A 20,668-nucleotide genomic window follows, 5' to 3' on the forward strand; every position below is an offset into this window, starting at 1 on the left:
CATGATGGAGAAGGAAAAATAGATACAGGAAGAAGCACACACATAAATGAACAAATGTTGCTCCGAAGTATTCTGAAATCAAGTTTAGAGGCAGATCAATCCAAAAAACACATTTAAATAGTCAAAGCTACAGTTGGCAAAATTATTAGCCTCACGCTACTCGCTCCAGTACAGTACATTTACTGTATGTCTACCTGACATCCAGCACGGCCTGGGAGTAGGAGGGTGGTGTGTCCATGGACATGTCAGCAGGGTAGAGGGTCCTAGACAGCATCTGTAGCCCTTGTGAACCTGCACTGAACTGGGCTTCTGCAGACGGGGAGGTGGGGGAGAGGCCAGGGCCAGCTGGGTGGATGTGTCCCCGGTCTAGGATGACCACGCGGGATAGCAGCAGGGGCTGATGGTGGTGGTGGTGGTGGTAGGAGGACCGGACCTCCCGGGGCAGCAGCACGCTGCGTTTCCTCTGGTGGTGCAGAACCAAGGCCAACAGCGCCACCACCAGGACAAAGATGACAGCGCTGCCGATGACTGCGTAGGTGATGCTAGGGTAGTTGCGGTAGTCCAGGGTTACAAAGTCCTGGCCTGGAGCTTCTGGAAGAAGGAGGGAGAATAGAATAAGAATGGTTAAGTTTTATGCTACTGTCATGTTTAATATTATAATGTCACATTCATAATTGTTGAGGAATTTCAGTTGTTCCCAGTGGAGAGGAGAGCAAGATCTAGCTCTAAGGGACAAATTGGAGAAGCAAAAACCTTTCTAGAGTTCAGGAACTTACAGTATCCTGAGATGAAAACAGAAAGCAACACTACAGTGAAACTCTGATTACTGCTGTAGTGGAGAGGGCAACACACACACACACACACACACACACACACACACACACACACACACACACACACACACACACACACACACACACACACACACACACACACACACACACACACACACACACACACACACACACACACACACAGAGACCAGAAAGAGTAATTTAGGAGTAACTTAGGAATTCACAGCTCAGGATGAGAAAGTGAATAGTTGGTGGTCAAAAACGGAACAGAGGGAGTTGTCACACTAATAAGGAGCACTGTGCCTTATTATTCCAGATGAGTGGAAGGAATGGCACTTAAACATTTCCTCTGATATTACTGGCTGAGAATTTCAAATCAGCTGCTGAGGGTGAGATAGGAGCCCGGTAAGGCATCCATGTTAGGACTTACCGGTACGGAATCTTATTACGATTGACGGGTTCGGTATCCATATTAGGACTGACTGGTATGGGACCCATATTTGGAGTGGCGCAATGCTGCTTTGGTTTTGCGGATTACTGCTCTGAGGCAGAGAGAAGAAATCACATTGACTGGCTAGATGAGAATCAAGACCAGTCCCAGTATGGCTGATGCATTTCTGTCACAGTCTGAACAAGACATTAAGGAGTAGGATTACTCGGGTCTATAAGGGTGCTATAGCCAATCCCATTACAATTCAGAACACCCCTCTACATTTAGGAAATATCCATATTAGCCCAGCACATTGCTTCTATTGCACTCAAAAGATTGGATATGTAATTCAAAGCCTGATTACAACTGTAGAAGTAGGAGCACCTCTTTTACGATAGTCTGCATCTGTACACCAAATGAAATTAAGCAACGTCAGTAGCCTACACAGAATGTGCTGATTGCTATCCACTTTCAAATTTGTCAGGCTTTGACAGTTGTCTGAACTCTACCTGGCTTTGAGAGGCAAGGTGGTTTGGTAATGTTGTTTTCTCAGGTTGAGATTCTACCTACTCCATATACCTTAAAAAAGTAGATTTGTGGATCAGAAAACCATTCAGTATCTGGTGTGACCATTATTTGCTTTATGCAGTGCAACACATCTCTTTTGAGTTGCACTGATCAGGCTGTTAATAGTGACCTGTAGAATGTTGTCCCACTCCTCTTTAATGGCTGTGCGAAGTTGCTGGATATTGGTGGGAACTGGAACACGATGTCGTACACGTCGATCCAGAGCACCCCCAGCGGCCTCAATGGGTGACATGTCTGGTGAGTATGCAGACCATACAGATCATGCTGTTTAATCAGCTTCTGGATATGCCACACCTGTCAGGTGGATGGATTATCTTGGCAAAGGAGAAATGCTCACTAACAGGGATGTAAACAAATTTGTGCATTTGGAACATTTTTGGGATCTTTTATTTCAGGTAATGAAACACGGGACCAACACTTTACATGTTGCATTTATATTTTTGATCAGTGTATATTTATATTTCGGTCTCTGATATAGCTCATTCTGTAATTTCTTAATTTTTCTGGAATCTGTCTTTTTTTATGTATTATTATTGATAGGTATTACTGCACTGTTGGAGCCAAGCATTTCACTGCACCTGCGATAACATCTGCAAATCTGTGTACACGACCAATAAACTTTGATTTGGATTTGATTTACAACTGTAGGGGTAGACTTTAGAGGGGGAAGTGTCTTGTTGTAGGAGTTTTAAAGGCTTTCTCACGTGGATCTCTCGTTGATCTGCTATATCAGCTTCATCTGGCTCTGTAAGTGTTTATGGTTTTCAGTGGCCCTGCAGATACTGTATATATACAGTACATATAAATGGTGTGTTTTGTATGTAATTATTAAAGTGACCAGTGTTCAATGACTACGTACCATACATATGGTAGCAGGATAGAGTACCGGGTGGTAGCCGGCCCAGAACAGTGACTAAGTGGTGACTGTTTGAAGATGATGAAGACAGCTTGTCTGTCGAAACATTGGTTATAAAATTATTGCATCTGAGCTCCTAGATTGAAGCTCTCATTTTCTTTTTCTAGTGGTGACTGTTTAACAGTCTCTCAGTCCCAGTTTTGATGCACCCGTTCTGTCTCTGCCTTCTAGCTGGTAGGGTGGTGAAAAGGATGTGGCTCGGGTGGCTGAGGTACTTGATGATCTTCTTGGCCTTCCTGTGACACCGGGAGCTGTAGATGTCCTGAAGGGCAGGCAGTCTGCCGTGACTGATGCGTTGGGGTGACTGAACCACCCTCTGGAGAGCCCTGTGGTTGCGGACAGTGTAATTGTCGTACCAGGCGGTAAACAGCCCGACAGGATGCTCTAAATTGGGAATGTGTAGAATTCTGTGAAGGTCTTAGGGGCCAAGCCTCCTGAGGTTGAAGAGGTGCTGTTGCTCCTTCTTTACCATGCTGTCTGTGTGAAGGGACCAGTTCAGGTTGTCAGTGATGTGCACGTCCAGGAACTTAAATATTTTGACCTTCTCTACTGTGGTCCCGTCGATGTGGATAGGGGTGCACTCTCTCTGCTGTCTCCTGAAGTCCACAATCAGCTCTTTCGTTTTGTTGTCGTTGAGGGAGAGGTTATTTTCCTGGCACCACTCCCTGTAGGCCTACCACTGCTGTGTCGTCTGAAAACTTGATGATTGAGTTGGAGACGTGCATGGCCACACAGTCATGGGTGAACAGAGTACAGAACGGGGCTGAGTGTGCTGCCACTGTGGGGCCACCGTGTTGAGGATCAGCGTGGCGGAGGTGGTGTTGCCTACCTTCACCACTTGGGGTCGGCCCATCAGGAAGTCAAAGATCCAGTTGCAAAGGGCGGGTTTCCCACCCAGGGCCCTGAGCTTAGTGATGAGTTTGGAGGACACTATGGTGTTTAAGGCTGAGCTGTAGTCGATAAAGAGCATTCGTACATAGGTATTTCTCTTGTCCAGATGGGATAGGCCAGTATGCAGTGCGATGGCGATTGCATTGTCCTTGGATCTGCCGGGGATTGCGAATTACAATGTGAATTGTAGTGGATCTAGGGTGTGAGGTAGGGTGGAGGTAATATGGTCCTTAACTAGCCTCTCAAAGCACTTCAGCTACTGTAACAGAGGACAAAGCTTGCATAAACAGTATCTCCAGCTGTATGGATGGTAAACTGTGTGTGTGTGTGTGTGTGTGTGTGTGTGTGTGTGTGTGTGTGTGTGTGTGAGAGTGAGAGTAAGAGAGAGAGAAGGACTATGGGTTTGTTTTCTCTCTTAGAACTATGCTCATTTACTCGGACCTGGCTGTTCTTTTCCTCAGTTCACTGGTTCCATTCATTATGCACCGAGCTCTGCAGAGAGAGGTCCAAAACAAAGAGAAATTATTACAGTAATTACCTCGTAAAAAAAATGATAAAAGGATCCCACCGCTGCCACCAGTCCCGCCCGCCAGGTCTCAATGGCCTCGTTCACAGAGTTCACAGACAAAGAGAACTCATAATGCCCCTGCATAAACAACTGGTGGGGATTTGGGGATTTTAGCAATAGAGGGCCTAACTGGAATGCCTGCTGGGTTTTACAAACTCGTCACAAGAGAGCAAGAGAAAGAGAGAGACAGAAAAGGGAGAGAAAGAGGTGGTTTATTTTTTACTCTACAGCAATTCCCTAGCTGTCAGGGGAAGGAGGTAGTGTCTAAGGAGGTAGTGCCTTGTCTCTACCCCCTGCTGTGTGTATGATTGCTCCAAGCCTCTTGCTTGTGTTTTAACCCCTTATATACCGTGAAATTCTTCACACAAAGGAAGGAGCTGTGCTACCACTAATAGGGTAGCTTTTCCCCTTCCCAGATGACATCATCACCTCTAGAAGAGTCTCTATACTCTCAGTGCTCTATACTCCCACCTCAGAACAGCCTCAATCCGTCGGGGGATGGACTCTACAAGGTGTCAAAAGCGTACCACAGGGACGGTGGCCCATGTTGACTCCAATGCTTCCCACAGTTGTGTCTTGATGGCTGGACGTCCTCAGGTAATGGACCATTCTTAATACACACGGGAAACTGTTGAGCGTTAAAAAAGACAAGCAGCGTTGCAGTTCTTGACGCAAACCGGTGCGTCTGGCACCTACTACCATACCCTGTTCAAAGGCACTTCAATCTTTGTCTTGCCCATTCACCCTCTGAAGGGCCCACATACACAATCTCACAGTCTCATATTTCTCAAGGCTTAAAAATCCTTATTTAACCTGTCTCCTCTCCTTCATCTACACTGACATCAATAAGAGATCATAGCTTTCAGCTGGATTCACCTGGGCAGTCTATGTCATGGAAAGCGCAGGTGTTCTTAATGTTTAGTACACTCAGTGTATATTATACACTCAATACAATATACAGCCATCTCTCTCCCCCATTTCTCCTCCATGCTGTTTCCCTCTCTCTCTCTCCCATTTCCCCTCCATGCTGTTTCCCTCTCTCTCTCTCCCATTTCTCCTCCATGCTGTTTCCCTCTCCATCTCCTTTTTCTCCTCCATGCTGTTTCCCTCTCTCTCTCTCCCTCTCCCTTTTCTCCTCCATGATTTTTCCCTCTCTCTCTATCGCTCATCCCATTATCTGCTGTCTGCATCCATCTAATTAGCTGTGCTGTGGAAGGAGAGAATTATAGGGAGAAAGGTCAGACAGAGACCAACAGGAGGAGAGAGAAGGATTGAGACAGATATGGACAGAGAGAGGGGCAGTTATAGAAATAGAAAGAAATATAGATAAAGATAATGCGAGAGTGAGAGACAGGAAGGAGAGCCAGGGAGAAATACAAGATGAAAATAGAGAGATTGATAAAGTATAGAGACAGTGTAAGAGAAAGACAGAGAGATTGATAAAGTATAGAGACAGTGTAGGAGAAAGACAGAGAGATTGATAAAGTATAGAGACAGTGTAGGAGAAAGACAGAGAGATTGATAAAGTATAGAGACAGTGTAAGAGAAAGACAGAGAGATTGATAAAGTATAGAGACAGTGTAGGAGAAAGACGGAGAGATTGATAAAGTATAGAGACAGTGTAGGAGAAAGACAGAGATTGATAAAGTATAGAGACAGTGTAGGAGAAAGACAGAGAGATTGATAAAGTATAGAGACAGTGTAGGAGAAAGACAGAGAGATTGATAAAGTATAGAGACAGTGTAGGAGAAAGACAGAGAGATTGATAAAGTATAGAGACAGTGTAGGAGAAAGACAGAGAGATTGATAAAGTATAGAGACAGTGTAGGAGAAAGACAGAGAGATTGATAAAGTATAGAGACAGTGTAAGAGAAAGACAGAGAGATTGATAAAGTATAGAGACAGTGTAAGAGAAAGACAGAGAGATTGATAAAGTATAGAGACAGTGTAGGAGAAAGACAGAGAGATTGATAAAGTATAGAGACAGTGTAGGAGAAAGACAGAGAGATTGATAAAGTATAGAGACAGTGTAGGAGAAAGACAGAGAGATTGATAAAGTATAGAGACAGTGTAGGAGAAAGACAGAGAGATTGATAAAGTATAGAGACAGTGTAGGAGAAAGACAGAGAGATTGATAAAGTATAGAGACAGTGTAAGAGAAAGACAGAGAGATTGATAAAGTATAGAGACAGTGTAGGAGAAAGACAGAGAGATTGATAAAGTATAGAGACAGTGTAGGAGAAAGACAGAGAGATTGATAAAGTATAGAGACAGTGTAGGAGAAAGACAGAGAGATTGATAAAGTATAGAGACAGTGTAGGAGAAAGACAGAGAGATTGATAAAGTATAGAGACAGTGTAGGAGAAAGACGGAGAGATTGATAAAGTATAGAGACAGTGTAAGAGAAAGACAGAGATTGATAAAGTATAGAGACAGTGTAGGAGAAAGACGGAGAGATTGATAAAGTATAGAGAGTGTAGGAGAAAGACAGAGAGATTGATAAAGTATAGAGACAGTGTAGGAGAAAGACAGAGAGATTGATAAAGTGTTACGGATACAAGTATCCTGTGTGTGGTTCTTTTCTCTCTGTCTCCCCTCACAGGTGAACATCATCACTCCCCAATCAGTCAACAATCAACCCATCAATCAGAAGACACACCTCCTCCTGTTTCCTACCCTATCACAGTTCCTTCCCCATGGTTTAAAAACCCCATCATTTGTTTGCTCAAGAGCTCAATATCTTTGTAAATGCCATGTTGTTAGATCTCTGTTCTTCATAGATTTCAGTAGCTCAATCTCTTAGTAAATGCCATGTATGTAGATCTCAGTGTTTCACTCTCTCGTTGTGTCTTAAACCCCTCTTTTGTTTGAGCACCTCCAAATCACTTTGTTATCTCCCGTGAGTATTGTTTTTGCTTATGGTGTTTGCTGGTGGGAAAAGGGGAAACCAAGACAAGTCGCCCATGGGCATACACTACCCGTAGGTAAACTTTGTTAAACACACTAGTTAGAACTGGGCGGACCACCCACTGTATTTTTGGTTAGTTAGTTAGCTGTTGTTAAAGTAGGCTAGTCTAGCTTAGGGGTGTTTTTGCATATTTGTTTCATTCCTTGGGTCCAGCTCAGCCCCTTTTCCTGCTCCCCCCATTACCGTGTGTTTATCAAATAAACCTTGAGTTTGACGGTAGATTTCAGTGGTCCTGGTTATTACGTTCACACTTTTACTTTGTCACAATTATAATTTACATGAGTTATGTTACGGGTCTCATTACCATCCCCCCTAGACTGTCGGGCCAAAAGGGATTCGTAACATAAAGTATAGAGACAGTGTAGGAGAAAGACAGAGAGATTGATAAAGTATAGAGACAGTGTAGGAGAAAGACAGAGAGATTGATAAAGTATAGAGACAGAGAGATTGATAAAGTATAGAGACAGTGTAAGAGAAAGACAGAGAGATTGATAAAGTATAGAGACAGTGTAGGAGAAAGACAGAGAGATTGATAAAGTATAGAGACAGTGTAGGAGAAAGACGGAGAGATTGATAAAGTATAGAGACAGTGTAGGAGAAAGACAGAGAGATTGATAAAGTATAGAGACAGTGTAGGAGAAAGACGGAGAGATTGATAAAGTATAGAGACAGTGTAGGAGAAAGACGGAGAGATTGATAAAGTATAGAGACAGTGTAAGAGAAAGACAGAGAGATTGATAAAGTATAGAGACAGTGTAAGAGAAAGACAGAGAGATTGATAAAGTATAGAGACAGTGTAGGAGAAAGACGGAGAGATTGATAAAGTATAGAGACAGTGTAGGAGAAAGACAGAGAGGGAGGGATTGCAGGAGGTAGTCATGCCATTGTAAACCCTATTTCCCTCCTGCAGCAGAGAGAGACTTTGACTATGTACAGACTCAGTGAAACTTGCTATTGAGAAAGGCCGCCGTAGGCAGACCTGGCTCTCAAGAGAAGACAGGCTATGTGCACACTGCCCACAAAATGAGGTGGAAACTGAGCTGCCCTTTCTAATCTCCTGCCAAATGTATGTTCCCACAAGAAAAGGGCAACCAGTGAAGAACAAACACCATTGTAAATACAACCCATATTTATCTTTATCTATTTTCCCTTTTGTACTTTAACTATTGCACATCGTTACAACACTGTATATCGACATAATATGACCCTTGAAATGTCTTTATTCTTTTGGAACTTTGTGAGTGTAATGTTTACTGTTAATTTGTATTTTTTATTTCACTTTTGTTAAATTATCTACTTCACTTGCTTTGGCAATGTTAACATATGTTTCCCATGCCAATAAAGCCCTTGAATTGAACTGAATTGAGAGAGAGAGATCCATGCCCCCAGCCCCTGCGGTAAGGACCTCAACATGACAGCAGGACATATTCCCAGGCCGTGAGCAGAGCAACAGGCCCAACCGCAACTACTACACCCGCCCAAGCCCCATCCTGCAACCTAAGAGGTATGTATCAGATGCTCAACATGCTCTTTTCACACCTACTGTGATGGTCTGGGTGTAAACCACAGAAAAACAACACTATGAAACACAAAGCTTTTACTATTCTAAACAAACAACAACGTGAAGAGTAATCTATCCAAAATGGAGATGTATGGATAAACCACTTCTCTAATCTTTTTGTCTCTATAACAAAGAACAAACAAAAACATATACATGAGTTAAATACACATCTTAAGAATCAACTATTATAGACTACCAGAACCAATTGGATTCTCCAATTTCATTGAATAAACTACAGGACAAAATAAAAAACCCTCCAACCCAAAAAGGCCTGTGGGGTTGATGGTATCCTAAATTAAATGATAAAATATACAGACCACAAATTCTAATTGGCTATACTTAAACTCTTTAACTCCATCCTCAGCTCTGGCATCTTCCCCAATATGTGGAACCATGGACTGATCACCCCAATCCACAAAAGTGGAGACAGATTTGACCCCAATAACTACTATGCGTCAACAGCAACCTTGGGAAAATACTCTGCATTATCATTAACAGCAGACTCTGACATTTCCTCAGTGAAAATAATGTACTGAGCTAATGTCAAATTGTCTTTTTACCAAATTACCGTATGACAGAACACGTATTCACCCTGCACACCCTAATTGACAAACAAACCAACCAAAAGACAAAGTCTTCTCTAGCTTTGTTGACTTCAAAAAAGCTTTCGACTTAATTTGTCATGAGAGTTTGCTATACAAATTGATGGAAAGTGGTGTTGGGGGGAAAAACCTACAACATTCTAAAATCCATGTACACAAACAACAAGTGTGTGGTCAAAATTGGCAAAAAAACACATTTCTTTTCACAGGGGTGAGACAGGGTTGCAGGTTAAGCACCACCCTCTTCAACATATACATAAATGAATTGGCGAGGGCACTAGAACAGTCTGCAGCACCAGGCCTCACCCTACTAGAATCTGAAGTCAAATGTCTACTGTTTGCTGATCATCTGGTGCTTCTGTCCCCAACCAAGGAGGGCCTACAGCAGCACCTAGATCTTCTGAATGAATTCTGTCAGACCTGGGCCCTGACGATAAATGTCAGTAAGACAAAAATAATGGTGTTCCAAAAAATGTCCAGTTGCCAGGATCACAAATACAAATTCCATCTAGACACCGTTGCCCTAGAGCACACAGAAAACGATACATACCTTGGCCTAAACATCAGCACCACAGGTAACTTCCACAAAGCTGTGAACGATCTGAAAAACAAGGCAGGAAGGGTCTTCTATGCCATCAAAAGGAACATAAAATTCAACATACTAATTATGATCTGGCTAAAAATACTTTAAATCAGTTACAGAACTCATTTCCCTCCATGCTTGTGAGATCTGGGGTCCACTCACCAACCAATAATTCACAAAATGGGACAAACACCAAATTGAGAATAAAAAAATTCTCAGTTTACAACGTAAAACACCAAATAATGCATGCAGAACAGAATTAGGACGAAACCCGCTAAATATCAAAATCCAGAAAAGAGCCGTTAACTTTTTCATATGTGAGTTCCAAATACCTCTAACGGTTGCCCCAGCGTGAGTTGTTTTATACAAGTGATGTCAGAATGCCCTCACTGTCGAAAATGTGATCGTTACGCAACAGGACAGTTAACACGCGCTGCCTGCTAATAGGCTGTTTCAACTTGTCAATTTCAAATTATTTTCCAACAAGTTGTGAATTCTAACAACAGTTTGAATTGAGGTGTGTTCCGCTTCCTCATTAATTCACATAGAAGTAGCCCATTTCAGCATTGCGGACAAGTTATGTTTGAGGCTTTACTGAGCCGGACAAACTTGTCTCTTCCAAGAGAGCCAACACACTTCACCAATGTTTGCACAGATCAAGTATGCAGACATTTGCGCAGTCTTGCACAAATTGTAACATTTTCTGGCTGGCGCTTGCATTGCCTTCCTTGTTGTTTTCTTTACAAATAATAGCTTTGGAAATGTGTGCGTTCCTATCAAAGTAAGTTCCTGATTTTCTGTATATCGTGTTTACCGTTTTATTCACGTTTTGTAGTACTGGTGACAAATAATGCATTCCGATTCTTGCATAGATTGTAATGGACACATATAATGTGTGTAAAAAACATTTTTGAAGGATGTAGTGATTATAATGAGCTAATGTTAAGCTATTTGCCAGCTACAGTTGAAGTCGGAAGTTCACATACACCTTAGCCAACTACATTTAAACTCAGTTTTTCACAATTCCTGACATGTAATCTTATTAATAATTCCCTGTTTTAGGCCAGTTAGGATCACCACTTTATTTTAAGAATGTGAAATGTCAGAATAATAGTAGAGAGAATGATTTATTTCAGCTTTTATTTCTTTCATCACATACACTCAATTAGTATTTGGTAGCATTGCCTTTAAATTGTTTAACTTGGGTAGCCTTCCACAAGCTTCCCACAATAAGTTGGGTGAATTTGTCCCATTCCTCCTGACAGAGCTGGTGTAACTGAAACAGGTTTGTAGGCCTCCTTGCTCGCACACGCTTTTTCAGTTTTGCCCACATATTTTCTATAGGATTGAGGTCAAGGCTTTGTGATGGCCACTCCAATACCTTGACTTTGCTGTCCTTAAGCCATTTTGCCACAACTTTGGAAGTATGCTTGCGGTCATTGTACATTTGGAAGACCCATTTGCGACCAAGTTTTAATTTCCTGAATGATGTCTTGAGATGGAGCTTTAATATATCCACATAATTTTTCTTCCTCCATGATGCCATCTATTTTGTGAAATGCACTAGTCTCTCCTGCAGCAAAGCACCCACACAACATGATGCTGCCACCCCTGTGCTTCACGGTTGGGATGGTGTTCTTCGGCTTGCAAGTCTCCCCTTTTTCCTCCTAACATAATGATGGTTATTATGGCCAAACAGTTCTATTTCTGTTTCATCAGACCAGAGGATATTTCTCCAAAAAGTAAGATCTTTGTCCCCATGTGCAGTTGTAAACTGTAGTCTGGCTTTTTTATGCCGGTTCTGGAGCAGTGGCTTCTTCCTTGCTGAGCGGCCTTTCAGATTATGCCGATATAGGACTCGTTTTACTGTGGATATACTGTAGATACTTTTGTACCTGTTTCCTCCAGCATCTTCACAAGGTTCTTTGCTGTTGTTCTAGGATTGATTTGCACTTTTCGCACCAAAGTACGTTCATCTCTAGGAGACAGAACGCATCTCCTTCCTGAGCGGTATGACAGCTGCTTGGTCCCATTGTGTTTATACTTGCGTACTATTGTTTGTACAGATTAACGTGGTACCTTCAAGTGTTTGGAAATTGCTCCCAAAGATTAACCAGACTTGTGGAGGTCTACAATTATTTTTCTGAGGTCTTGGCTGATTTCTTTGAATTTTCCCATGATGTCAAGCAAAGAGGCACTGTTTGAAGGTAGGACTTGAAATAGATCCACAGGTACACCTCCAATTGACTCAAATGATGTCAATTAGCCTATCAGAAGCTTCTAAAGCATGACATCCTTTTCTGGAATTTTCCAAACTGTTTAAAGGCACAGTCAATTTAGTGTATGTAAACTTCTGACCCATTGGAATTGTGATACAGTGAATTATAATGTGAAATAATCTGTCTGTAAACAATTGTTGGAACAATTACTTGTGTCATGCACACAGTAGATGTCCTAACCAAGTTGCCAAAACTATAGTTTGTCAACAAGAATGTTGTGGAGTGGTTGAAAAATGAGTTTTAATGACTCCAACCTAAGTGTATGTAAACTTCCGACTTCAACTGTGTGTGTGGCACCATGTTTGTTGACATTATACAATTGCATTCTGGGTGTCACGTAAATGTCTGTCTGACCAAAGTTGTTATGAGATGAAGGAATGATTCACTCAACTTTCGGGTAAACTTCCGGAAGTGAATGAAGGGAAGTGAATGATGGTAGACGACACACCCCTTCAACATGCATACTATAAACAGGCCAAACTCATTGTGTCTCCTCTTATTACCTTAGGTTGATGCAAAAAACAAACATGGCCGCGCATAAACTTCTCATCTTTGGATTACTTCCGATTTGTAGAAAGTGTTTTACTCAATTATTTCGATCAATGGTGAGCTCAACCATGATGTGATTAATTATAAATAGTAATTGCTATTAGCTCATTTATATCGTAGTTTCTGTCAGCCGAGTGTTATAAAAATATGACTGCTTGTGTTACGTCAATCTTTCTTCAGTTAGCGTTAGGACAAATGTAGCCTACATTTTTCGGTTTGGATGTTTGCTACTTCTATGAATGTCTGAACATCGCATCCAAAAATAAACTGGTCACATTCAGGACATAACTTTGTAAGGACTGTGTTTGTGCAAAATGTTTTTGTGAAAAAACAGTGTGGCCAGCTCAAACGCTGACTGTTGTGTCAATTGGAACTGGACGTTTTAAATAAGCATTCTACTCACACCGGTTGGAGCGTACGCTGCAGGGACCACTGTAGAATGATCACACCCGTTTGTTGGTACATGTGAAAAGGTTAAATTGCATAACTACCTAAAAGGAAGCAATTCCCAAACATTCTATAACAACGCAATCACCTACAGAGAAAGGAACCCGGAGAAGAGCCCCCTAAGCAAGCTGGTCCTGGGGCTCTGTTCACAAATAGACCCAACAGAGCCCCAGGACAGCAACACAATTAGACCCAACTAAATCAACACGGTATATAGACATAGTATAACATTTTAAATGTCTTTATTTTTTTGGAATTTTTGTGAGTGTAATGTTTACTGATAATTTTTTATTATTTCACTTTTGTTTATTATCTATTTCACTTGTTTTGGCAATGTACACATATGTTTCCCATGCCAATAAAGTCCCTTAAATTAAAATTGAGAGAGAGAGACCAACCAACCTGAACGTCCTCAAATCAAATCAAATCAAATCAAATCAAATTTTATGTCACATACACATGGTTAGCAGATGTTAATGTGAGTGTAGCGAAATGCTTGTGCTTCTAGTTCCGACAATGCAGTAATAACCAACAAGTAATCTAACTAACAATTCCAAAACTACTGTCTTGTACACAGTGTGAGGGGATAAAGAATATGTACATAAGGATATATGAATGAGTGATGGTACAGAGCAGCATAGGCAGATACAGTAGATTGTATCGAGTACAGTATATACATATGAGATGAGTATGTAAACAAAGTGGCATAGTTAAAGTGGCTAGTGATACATGTATTACATAAGGATACAGTCGATGATATAGAGTACAGTATATACATATGCCTATGAGATGAATAATGTAGGGTAAGTAACATTATATAAGGTAGCATTGGTTAAAGTGGCTAGTGATATATTTACATCATTTCCCATCAATTCCCATTATTAAAGTGGCTGGAGTTGAGTCAGTGTCAGTGTGTTGGCAGCAGCCACTCAATGTTAGTGGTGGCTGTTTAACAGTCTGATAGCCTTGAGATAGAAGCTGGTTAGCAGATGTTAATGCGAGTGTAGCGAAATGCTTGTGCTTCTAGTTCCGACAATGCAGTAATAACCAACAAGTAATCTAACTAACAATTCCAAAACTACTGTCTTGTACACAGTGTGAGGGGATAAAGAATATGTACATAAGGATATATGAATGAGTGATGGTACAGAGCAGCATAGGCAGATACAGTAGATTGTATCGAGTACAGTATATACATATGAGATGAGTATGTAAACAAAGTGGCATAGTTAAAGTGGCTAGTGATACATGTATTACATAAGGATACAGTCGATGATATAGAGTACAGTATATACATATGCCTATGAGATGAATAATGTAGGGTAAGTAACATTATATAAGGTAGCATTGGTTAAAGTGGCTAGTGATATATTTACATCATTTCCCATCAATTCCCATTATTAAAGTGGCTGGAGTTGAGTCAGTGTCAGTGTGTTGGCAGCAGCCACTCAATGTTAGTGGTGGCTGTTTAACAGTCTGATAGCCTTGAGATAGAAGCTGTTTTTCAGTCTCTCGGTCCCAGCTTTGATGCACCTGTACTGACCTCGCCTTCTGGATGATAGCGGGGTGAACAGGCAGTGGCTCGGGTGGTTGATGTCCTTGATGATCTTTATGGCCTTCCTGTGACATCGGGTGGTGTATGTGTCCTGGAGGGCAGGTAGTTTGCCCCCGGTGATGCGTTGTGCAGACCTCACTACCCTCTGGAGAGCCTTACGGTTGAGGGCGGAGCAGTTGCCGTACCAGGCGGTGATACAGCCCGCCAGGATGCTCTAGATTGTGCATCTGTAGAAGTTTGTGAGTGCTTTTGGTGACAAGCCGAATTTCTTCAGCCTCCTGAGGTTGAAGAGGCGCTGCTGCGCCTTCTTCACAATGCTGTCTGTGTGAGTGGACCAATTCAGTTTGTCTGTGATGTGTATGCCGAGGAACTTAAAACTTGCTACCCTCTCCACTACTGTTCCATCGATGTGGATAGGGGGGTGTTCCCTCTGCTGTTTCCTGAAGTCCACAATCATCTCCTTAGTTTTGTTGACGTTGAGTGTGAGGTTATTTTCCTGACACCACACTCCGAGGGCCCTCACCTCCTCCCTGTAGGCCGTCTCGTCGTTGTTGGTAATCAAGCCTACCACTGTTGTGTCGTCCGCAAACTTGATGATTGAGTTGGAGGCGTGCGTGGCCACGCAGTCGTGGGTGAACAGGGAGTACAGGAGAGGGCTCAGAACGCACCCTTGTGGGGCCCCAGTGTTGAGGATCAGCGGGGAGGAGATGTTGTTGCCTACCCTCACCACCTGGGGGCGGCCCGTCAGGAAGTCCAGTACCCAGTTGCACAGGGCGGGGTCGAGACCCAGGGTCTCGAGCTTGATGACGAGCTTGGAGGGTACTATGGTGTTGAATGCCGAACTGTAGTCAATGAACAGCATTCTCACATAGGTATTCCTCTTGTCCAGATGGGTTAGGGCAGTGTGCAGTGTGGTTGAGATTGCATCGTCTGTGGACCTATTTGGGCGGTAAGCAAATTGGAGTGGGTCTAGGGTGTCAGGTAGGGTGGAGGTGATATGGTCCTTGACTAGTCTCTCAAAGCACTTCATGATGACGGAAGTGAGTGCTACGGGGCGGTAGTCGTTTAGCTCAGTTACCTTAGCTTTCTTGGGAACAGGAACAATGGTGGCCCTCTTGAAGCATGTGGGAACAGCAGACTGGTATAGGGATTGATTGAATATGTCCGTAAACACACCGGCCAGCTGGTCTGCGCATGCTCTGAGGGCGCGGCTGGGGATGCCGCCTGGGCCTGCAGCCTTGCGAGGGTTAACACGTTTAAATGTCTTACTCACCTCGGCTGCAGTGAAGGAGAGACCGCAAGTTTTCGTTGCAGGCGGTGTCAGTGGCACTGTATTGTCCTCAAAGCGGGCAAAAAAGTTATTTAGTCTGCCTGGGAGCAGGACATCCTGGTCCGTGACTGGGCTGGATTTCTTCCTGTAGTCCGTGATTGACTGTAGACCCTGCCACATGCCTCTTGTGTCTGAGCCGTTGAATTGAGATTCTACTTTGTCTCTGTACTGACGCTTAGCTTGTTTGATAGCCTTGCGGAGGGAATAGCTGCACTGTTTGTATTCGGTCATGTTACCAGACACCTTGCCCTGATTAAAAGCAGTGGTTCGCACTTTCAGTTTCACACGAATGCTGCCATCAATCCACGGTTTCTGGTTAGGGAATGTTTTAATCGTTGCTATGGGAACGACATCTTCAACGCACGTTCTAATGAACTCGCACACCGAATCAGCGTATTCGTCAATGTTGTTGTCTGACGCAATACGAAACATGTCCCAGTCCACGTGATGGAAGCAGTCTTGGAGTGTGGAGTCAGCTTGGTCGGACCAGCGTTGGACAGACCTCAGCGTGGGAGCCTCTTGTTTTAGTTTCTGTCTGTAGGCAGGGATCAACAAAATGGAGTCGTGGTCAGCTTTTCCGAAAGGGGGGCGGGGCAGGGCCTTATATGCGTCGCGGAAGTTAGAGTAACAATGATCCAAGGTCTTTCCACCCCTGGTTGCGCAATCGATATGCTGATAAAATTTGGGGAGTCTTGTTTTCAGATTAGCCTTGTTAAAATCCCCAGCTACAATGAATGCAGCCTCCGGATAAATGGTTTCCAGTTTGCAAAGAGTCAAATAAAGTTCATTCAGAGCCAACGATGTGTCTGCTTGGGGGGGGATATATACGGCTGTGATTATAATCGAAGAGAATTCTCTTGGTAGATAATGCGGTCTACATTTGATTGTGAGGAATTCTAAATCAGGTGAACAGAAGGATTTGAGTTCCTGTATGTTTCTTTCATCACACCATGTCACGTTAGTCATAAGGCATACGCCCCCGCCCCTCTTTTTACCAGAAAGATGTTTTTTCCTGTCTGCGCGATGCGTGGAGAAACCTGTTGGCTGCACCGCTTCGGATAGCGTCTCTCCAGTAAGCCACGTTTCCGTGAAGCAAAGAACGTTACAGTCTCTGATGTCCCTCTGGAATGCTACCCTTGCTCGGATTTCATCAACCTTGTTGTCAAGAGACTGGACATTGGCAAGAAGAATGCTAGGGAATGGTGCACGATGTGCCCGTCTCCGGAGTCTGACCAGAAGACCGCCTCGTTTCCCTCTTTTTCGGAGTCGTGTTTTTGGGTCGCTGCATGGGATCCACTCCGTTGTCCTGTTTGTAAGGCAGAGCACAGGATCCGCGTCGCGAAAAGCGTATTCTTGGTCGTACTGATGGTGAGTTGACGCTGATCTTATATTCAGTAGTTCTTCTCGACTGTATGTGATGAAACCTAAGATGACCTGGGGTACTAATGTAAGAACTAACACCTCTATGCTTACTGTTGTTGTTCAATTTATGGTTATTTTGACCCTTGGTTATTGTTGTCCAATTGACAATATTTATTATTATTAATTATGTTGATATTGTAAATCTCCAAAGTAAGCTTTGGCAATATGTACATTGTTACGTCATGCCAATAAAGCAACTTTTATTTGAGAGAGAGAGAGAGAGGTGTTCTCATTTCAACAGAGAAGTGGTGGTGTGGGAGGTAGGTCCTTTGTGTCATCACTGTGTGTGTGTGTGTATAAAGGAAGAACACACGTTCACACACCACGGACAGAAACACAACGGTAGTTACAGTATGACACATAAACCTACAATCAAAGCCTGAAAATAAAGTAACCTAGTTAATCTCTCTGTAACTCAAGGATCAGGTGCATAGATAGGAAGCACAGACAGGAGAGTGAGACACAGTATTGGAAAATGCCTGATGTATTGAGTGACAAACAAACTGAGGGCCAACATTGTAACATAATAGCCTATTGAACATGCAGTGGTTACAGCGAGCAGCCCTGAAACTCTTCTTTGTCTAATCGTATCAAACTATGCAGCCACATCAATGGAACACTGCAGTTGGTTGCTGGGATACCAGGTTTTTTTTTGAAGCACATTCCTTTATCCTGATAAGACACCTGCCTGCGAGTATTCTAATGAGAAACATGAATGAGAATTGAGAGAATAGAGAGATAGAAAATAAAAGAGAAAGAGAAAAAAGTAGCACCTCATCCTAATTGCCCCTCTTTATAAAGCCTATCAATGAAAAGAGGGAGCTGGGAATACTGGAATAAAGGAATAGAGACATTTTCCCTGCTTATACTATAGGGGAGGAGACCAGCATCTATACAAATAATGATTCAGAACTTAATATATCAATTTAAGGGTACGATCATAAATCCAGTCTAGCTATCTACTCCGATTTCAGAGCATAGAATAACTGATCATTTACGATTTCTCAACACCCATTGAATAAAATGGTCAGAGTGAGTTGATCTCTCATTTTTGTCTGGAAGTTGCTAGCAAGCTAGCCAACCTTAGCATGTTAGCTTGGTTGCCTGACTCCCATTGTGAGGTCAGAACGCTCGGATCAACCCTACTCCTCGGCCAGAGTCTCCAGTGTGCACCCTGAACGCTCCGAGAGCGAAACACTGAATTTACGGACAGAGAATCTGACAACGCTCTGAAATTATGAATGCCCAGAAAGTACTCTGAGGTCACTTTGATACTCCAGATTGAATTTAAGAACATTCCCTAAATCTGAAAATAAACAGAAATGGCATTGACAAAATGATTGACACCCTAGACTTAATATTTGGTAACACAGCCTTTGGTAAAAAAATTAATAAAAAAACCTGCAATGAAGCGTTTACTATAGCCATAAATGAGCGTCCAGGACCTCTGTACTGGCAGTTTGGCCCACTCATCTTGTCCAAACTGCTCATGTTCTCCCATTTTTGAAGGGTGCCTTCTCCCAACTGCTGTTTTCAGATCTCTCCACAAGTTTTTCATGGGATTTAGATCTGGATTCATTGATGGCCACTTCAGAACAGTCCAGTGTTTTGTCTTGAGCATTACTGGGTGTTTTTTTAAGAGTGTTTGGGGTCATTGTCCTGCTGGAAGACCCATGACCTGGTTCCGACATTGCTCTACAAATATGCCTTGGTATTTTCCTGATTTCATGATGTCATTGAAATGTTCAAGACACCCAGTGCCAGAGGCAGCAAAGCAACCCCTAACACCACTGAAATGTTCAAGACACCCAGTGCCAGAGGCAGCAAAGCAACCCCTAACACCACTGAAATGTTCAAGACACCCAGTGCCAGAGGCAGCAAAGCAACCCCTAACACCACTGAACCTCCACAATGTTAGGCTGTAGAAAATGTATTTTTTTTCTCAAGGCTTCATTTTGGTCTCATCTGTCCACAGGACATTATCCCAGAATGATTTTGACATGTTCAGGTGTGTTTTGGCAAATTGCAGTCCACTCTCTTATGTCTCACTCTCTGCAGTGGGGTCCTCCTGGGTCTCCTACCATATAACCCCCTTTCATTGAATTGGTGACAGATACGTACTTTGTGTCTGAAGGTCAGCTTGAATCTGTGTGGCAGTTGATCGAAGTGCGTTCTCCACCACTCAAACAATCCTTCACTGCAATCTTCCGTCAAGGTCTCTCTTGCTGCCACGTCCAGTGCGGCTGGCTACAGCGGCTTGGGCCTTAAACTTCTTGATAACATTACGTACGGTGGAAACAGGAACATCAAGGTCTCTGGTGATGGACTTGTAGCCTTGAGATTGTAGCCAAGCGTGGACAATCTTGTGTCGGACCTCCTCAGATAATGATCTGGTTTTCTTTCTTTTCTCCATGCTCATCACAGTGACACAAAACAGGAGAATGAGTCCTTTTCTCTATTCAAACTAGTTGAATGAGTGATTTATATATTGCAGGCACCTTCAACTCACCACAGATGAGTTCAATTCCAAAGTAAAAGAGAATCACCTGCTTGAACTCTAATTATTTCTAACTACTTCTAGAAGGTGCAAATAATATTGTCTGGGCCATTTTAGGATTTCTTTGTGGAATAAGCTAACATTTAGTTCATTTTTTATTTTATTTTTAACTGCAAAACAAAGACAAACATATGTGGATAGCATTTCAACAGTTTTCTGGAAGAAATTGTGCATTATTTGAAAAAAGTGCAAGGGTGCCAATATTTTTGGCAATGACTGAACTCTCCAACAGAGAGAAAAATAAAGGAACTGGATTGTCTCCTGCTAAAACATTCCACTGCTTGTAGAAGGTGTCTCCGATTGGTTTGTCTCATTACATGGAGGATGCCGCACGCTATACCTTGTGGCGGTTGATAGTTACAGGTGCTGGTATAGCGTGCGGCCAGCGGCCCGGTTACCATGGATATGGCCATAACAACGAGAGAGGTGTGTGATGTTGGTGCAGCGATGGAGTCATTGACCAAGCTGGCCGCTCCATACATGAACATGTATGGACCTAGAGCAGGGATGGGCAACTCCAGTTCTTGGAGGCCTGATTGGTTTCACACTTTTGCCCCACATCATACACTGGACTTCAATAATCATGATCTTCAGTTTATAATGCAATTAGTTTCATCAGCTATGTTTT

General features: G+C 42.8%; 1 protein-coding gene across 1 annotated transcript in view; it reads right to left on the bottom strand.

Annotated features, from left to right (window-relative positions):
- Positions 1-20,668, bottom strand: part of LOC139382343 (low-density lipoprotein receptor class A domain-containing protein 3-like) — a 138,752-nt gene that overhangs the window by 2,666 nt on the left and 115,418 nt on the right. Inside the window, exon 5 of the mRNA XM_071126313.1 lies at positions 195-591. Coding sequence (XP_070982414.1) covers positions 195-591 — 397 coding nt within the window. The remainder of the gene's footprint in view (positions 1-194; positions 592-20,668) is intronic.

The sequence above is a fragment of the Oncorhynchus clarkii genome, chromosome 2 (assembly GCF_045791955.1).
Source record: "Oncorhynchus clarkii lewisi isolate Uvic-CL-2024 chromosome 2, UVic_Ocla_1.0, whole genome shotgun sequence".
Taxonomy (NCBI): Eukaryota; Metazoa; Chordata; class Actinopteri; order Salmoniformes; family Salmonidae; genus Oncorhynchus; species Oncorhynchus clarkii.